Genomic DNA, 4,899 nt, shown 5'->3' with positions numbered 1-4,899 from the left:
AAATCCCTAATCTGTTGACCTAAATCATGGCCATTGCATTCCTGCACCATGTCCTTTTTCTGTCCATCTCCATCTTGTTTCTGTCCATCTCCATCACGCACCATGTCCTCCTTCTGCTTTGTCTCCGTGATTTCTTCTTATTTCTTCTTTGAAATTTCGGCCAAATGGTCTTCATATTCCTCTTCCCACATCCAAAATTTGCAATCACTTCCATTCCACTACAGAACAAGATCCAGATTCACACCAAACCGATCAAAAAATTTACAAACTGAAGTCTAAATCACTTACATTGCGACCTGCACACTTAAAAAAATGCGGCCTTGGTTCTCATGCTCATCTTTTTTGACCTGGAACTCCAAAATTTTGTGAATGCCACAATTAGTGCAAGTGATTAGCTCAAGATCTGGCATCTTCCGTGCGCGGACTCGAGAGGCTAAGGATGTCGATTGATTGGACGAGTTATCCATGGTGGCAGAGACTATAGCACTTGCGGAGCAGACGGTGGCGGAGGCAGCTCCAAGCGAAGGGAGGTGGTGCCGGCGGCGACTGCAAGCAAATGGCACGGCGGTGGGGGCAGCTGCCAACAAATGGGGCGAGTGCAAGACCTAGACCAAATCGAACCCAAGGGCCTTTTAATCGCCCTCTTGTGTTTTCAAGGGGTGATTTGCAAGATTACACCTCTTGTCAGCGGGCGATTGGACCAATACGACACCAAAACAGTGATTAGGCACTCAAATGAATGTTTTGCGACTTCAGGGACCGCAGTGACAAACCTGCACAAGTTTAGGGACCACTGGTATACTTTACTCTTTCTTTTGTGTGCAGTAATGATAATAATTTGAGGGTATATTTGTCCAAGTTACCAGTTACTGTTAAAAACTCACAAAGTGGTACTTCCAGTCCAGCAGTATTTTACAGGTGCACAGTTTTCAGTAGTATTTTCCGAAAATCGTGATCTCTGGATGGTACGAGACCAATTTTCCCTACATTTTCTGCCATATGTGAACTCGAGCCATGTGAACTTTCAGAAGTAGGTACTAAACCAAGATAATCTCATATTGTCCAGGTGGTTACACTTGCAATTAATCTCAGGGCTGTGCTAACCATACACAATTTGTATAGACAATCGGAATTCCAATCTGGAAAACAAAAAAGAAAGGAACAAGAAAAAACTGTGGGTCACAATGAGACAGCTGAGATAAACACAAACAGTTTTACGAACAAAACTCGTTTTGCCTAGGATCGTGAGGTCTAAAACAACTTCCTTCATAGCTATGTCATGAAGTGATCTAGAAGCTAGGCACCAAAGCACGTTGCATCCCATATTCCTTAGTTCAATGGAACATTTAACTAACAAAATCATTCCATTAGCATTCGTCATGTCTTCACATTTTCATTATCAACATGGCTTTCATTCTCAATGAGCTTTGCATTCATCTGTGTTCGTGGTCTCTGCACCGCAACATAATAAGACTGCTCAGTTCTAAGAATATACAGGCTAGTTTAAAAAAATGTAGCCATCATAACATGATATACACTTGGTATTTCATACCCGATCAGCTGAATCCCCAGAGTTACCATTCAGCAATCTCGTGTTCTCTTCTTTCAACTTGGTATCTTTGTCCTTCACACTCACAGGCAGTATTGGTGCAGATCCTGCTGATCGATCGGGAAGTTCTGCAGAATGAATTTCAACGGTTACCAACAAATGGAACCACTAAAAAATAGAATTTACCAACACTAAGAAGGAATCATATCCTCACCTGTAAGCTTCTTATCCACAAAGAAAACAACCAAATTCACGGTATACCTGTGTAGGAAAGATACATCAACAAAGGGAAAAAGAAGCATGGTAATAATTCCACAGTGCAATAAATATGTACTAACCATGCAACAACAACATCAACACTGTAATGCTTGCGAGAAGAAATAATAAGAAGACTTTGAGCAATAGCTATGCACCAGGCAATCATCTTAACAAACCTGGCAAGAATAAACAATAATTAGGATATTTTGTGCAGTTGAACTGACATGAACAAGAAGAAATGAATTGAAGAAGATATCTTCACCTTATGCTTCCATACTTCTGGTATGTTATGACAAAGACTAGAGTAAAAATCATGTGGGATGAAAATATCAAGTCACCACAGCCATATATCACTCCCCGTGGGACTGTAGTCAAATGACAGAGCTAGATTAAGTTATTTGGACCAACAAAAGGAATAGCAGAATAGATCGAAACATAGAGGAGCTGCCTCTTACAATTAATCAGAAGAACCTCTGCTGCATTCTGGGGTGGTGGTAATCTGGCCAGTGGTGAGCCCTGTAGTATGAGATTAATGAAATATTCCCAAATCATAATCATAACGCATAGTAACCGACGACGACGACGACAACAACAACAACAACATAGCCTTTTTTTTCCCAAGCAAGTTGGGGTAGGCAAAATGACACCACAAGATGAACTAGCCTTAACAAGCCACCATACCTCGCGACAATGATAATTGGGTCCTGGAAGCTGCGTGGAATAGAACGTTATTATCCGTAGAAATTGAGAAGCCTGAACAAACACCACCCAAGAAAAATAAGTCCTTGTAAGTTGTTGAGTACACACGTAGATATCAGCTAATCGGTAAAATCACATAAAAGAAAACATGCAAACCAAGGAACACTCACGCATAAGAAGGCAAGCACCCTGCGCCAGATCAGAACAGTGTAGAAGCGCTTGGTATGAAGCATGAAAGGATGAAATGTCCACTGCACGGCAAAAGTGATGCTGTTAAAATTGAGCAAGGCAAGGCTAAACTTGCTCACAAGGAGCAAAATTGGTACATTTCAGAAGGACAGCTAATAGGAATTACGATACAAGTAATATGATCTATTTCAGTAAAAAAAACAGAGAAAAGATAGGGAAACAATAGAAGAAGTGAGCTAAGAACTTGAAATCAGGCAAGTATGAGTAATGTGTACTTTATGTATAAAGCTTGTCATAGCTATGGGTCAGCTATACATTGCAGAATTGTCAGTTCACTCAAAACAAATAGTCAATCTTCCAGATGTGCAATCATCAGGTTTTGTGATCAACTAGCCATAAGCCGCCACAGAAAGGGAAAGGAAAGACAGTATAAAAGATGTGTATTACCAATACAAAGGAGAGGAATATGAACGTAAACATCGTCTCACTGATGTAACCCCTTTCTTTTCCAAGTTCCTACAAGAAATTCAGCAGATCAAAAATACAAATAAGAAAGCATTCCAGTATTGAATTCAAGTATTAGATGAAACATTGGTTCTCAATCAATCCGTAGATAGACAAGATTGGAAGCTAGGGCACGTGTTGTACGCACCGGAAGAATCATGAAGCCTAGATCTTGGAGGGTAGGCCCTGGCTGGTGCAAATAATGTACCCCTCGAGCGGCCAAACCATGAATGTACTGTTTATTCCAAAAATAAACAAGAATTAGTACATGTGAATGTAAATAGCAAATGCTCAGCTGGTCACTATCAATTTACTCCACCAGAATTTGATCTGCCGTGAGAAAAACGTTAATGACAAAAAAGCAAATGCAGAAGCCGTCGCAACTTTGGTGATCAGTTAGAATACAATTCTATAGCACTTTCTTCTTGAGGCTGAATTTGCAACTGCAGACGGGATGAATGATCCTGCAAATATATAATTCCCTTGAGAGGGAATAATCACACAGGTAAAAATTATTGGGGATGTACCTGGAAAACGAGGCCTGCGAGAAGAAGGCGCCATTTCTCAGAGAGGATCTTGAGCTCGACCGATACCTCCGAGGTGATCCTCCTCACTAACTGCATGGCAAACCGATCCCCAAAATCCCAAGTCAAGCCTCTCAACATGAATCTGGTGAAGCCTCTCACGGGAGGCCCGTAAACATGAAATCTAACCCAGAAACCACACGGACCTTGGAAGCACTGCGAGCAAGGTAGAAGGGCGACATGGCTGCCGGTAGCCGCCGACAGCGCTGGATTTATTGCACCCGAAATCGGAGCAAGAAGGAGGGGAGAGAACTCCGCCAGCTAGAGGATTGCTCCCGGTGTCCCTCCTCCAGGTCCTCCTCCTTCCTGGTGCGCCCTTCGCCTCTTTCCTCTCCTCCGCCTCCCCAGCAGCAGAGGAAGGGAAGGGAGAGAGAGAGATCAGATGGCCGAATGCGAGGCTGCCGAATGAGGCAACTAAAAAACTAATAACGAGGGTGGGAGCCTGGGAGGGGGGCGGCGGGTTGTTCGGAGGGAGGAGGACGGGGAGAGAGAGGACGGATGCGCTGCCGCCGCGTTGGAAGAAATCAGACCTCGTTTCCTTTTTTCTATCTCGAGCCCAGGGATCCAAATGGCCTTTTCCAGATAGGAGATTCCCCTGTGCCTTCCTCCTCCCTCTCTTCTGCCTCGGATAGCTAGTTTGCTTTGATTAATGGCGACGACATCCTGCTGCCAGGAGAGGGGGAGACTTCTAGAACGGAACAGTCGTTCGCGTACAGCGACGATGGCGTCGGAATTGACAGGGTGGACGCGGGCAGGGCGACCGGCGGAGTTTGACGCGGCTCCTACGCGGCGGCCGCGGCGGCTACCAGCGAATAAGCCAAGAGAATTGGAGTCGGACCCCTTGGCAATTCTCTAATTGCAATATTCATCTTGGTGATTACATCTCTGATTTCTCACATAGCTACACACGAACAGCAGTTCTTACTTTCAAGAGGGCAAAGTGGACATGTCACATGTGTTGTTTTCCCTCACTATTTGGATTATGCTCTGAGTCGTGGAACTTCATTCATTGCGAAATATTTGCTCTCTTTAACTTCTCGGGCAGGGGGCTACGAACTGCGAAGGAAGAAATGGAGGGACAGAGTTTTGCAATTTCAGATTAACAAGGGGTGTTCA

At 43.8% G+C, this 4,899-nt stretch overlaps 1 protein-coding gene across 1 annotated transcript; it reads right to left on the bottom strand.

Moving 5' to 3' along the window:
• Positions 1–1,022: 1,022 nt before the first annotated feature.
• On the bottom strand, positions 1,023–4,531 carry LOC120665937 (phosphatidylinositol:ceramide inositolphosphotransferase-like). Its single transcript, XM_039945658.1, has 12 exons — positions 3,930–4,531; positions 3,727–3,816; positions 3,348–3,434; positions 3,143–3,211; positions 2,677–2,757; positions 2,489–2,560; positions 2,263–2,323; positions 2,070–2,172; positions 1,888–1,983; positions 1,764–1,810; positions 1,553–1,677; positions 1,023–1,452 (listed from the first exon to the last, which is right to left on the bottom strand). The coding sequence occupies exons 1-12, from the start codon at positions 3,963–3,965 to the stop codon at positions 1,378–1,380; spliced, it is 942 nt and encodes a 313-aa protein (XP_039801592.1). The 5' UTR covers positions 3,966–4,531; the 3' UTR covers positions 1,023–1,377.
• Positions 4,532–4,899: the final 368 nt, after the last annotated feature.

This window comes from Panicum virgatum, chromosome 3N (assembly GCF_016808335.1).
Source record: "Panicum virgatum strain AP13 chromosome 3N, P.virgatum_v5, whole genome shotgun sequence".
NCBI classification, from domain to species: domain Eukaryota; kingdom Viridiplantae; phylum Streptophyta; class Magnoliopsida; order Poales; family Poaceae; genus Panicum; species Panicum virgatum.
Note: the sequence above shows the minus strand (reverse complement) of the source record. Positions and strands in the feature narration are given on the sequence as shown.

What these genes read in the sequence shown, in the direction of transcription:
- LOC120665937 (XM_039945658.1), bottom strand. Translation starts at nt 3,965, where the DNA reads ATGTCGCCCTTCTACCTTGCTCGCAGTGCTTCCAAG. An exon ending in TTGCTCGCAGTGCTTCCAAG is followed by an intron (nt 3,817 to 3,929) that starts GTCCGTGTGGTT and finishes TTTGCCATGCAG; the next exon opens with TTAGTGAGGAGGATCACCTC. An exon ending in TCGCAGGCCTCGTTTTCCAG is followed by an intron (nt 3,435 to 3,726) that starts GTACATCCCCAA and finishes TGGAATAAACAG; the next exon opens with TACATTCATGGTTTGGCCGC.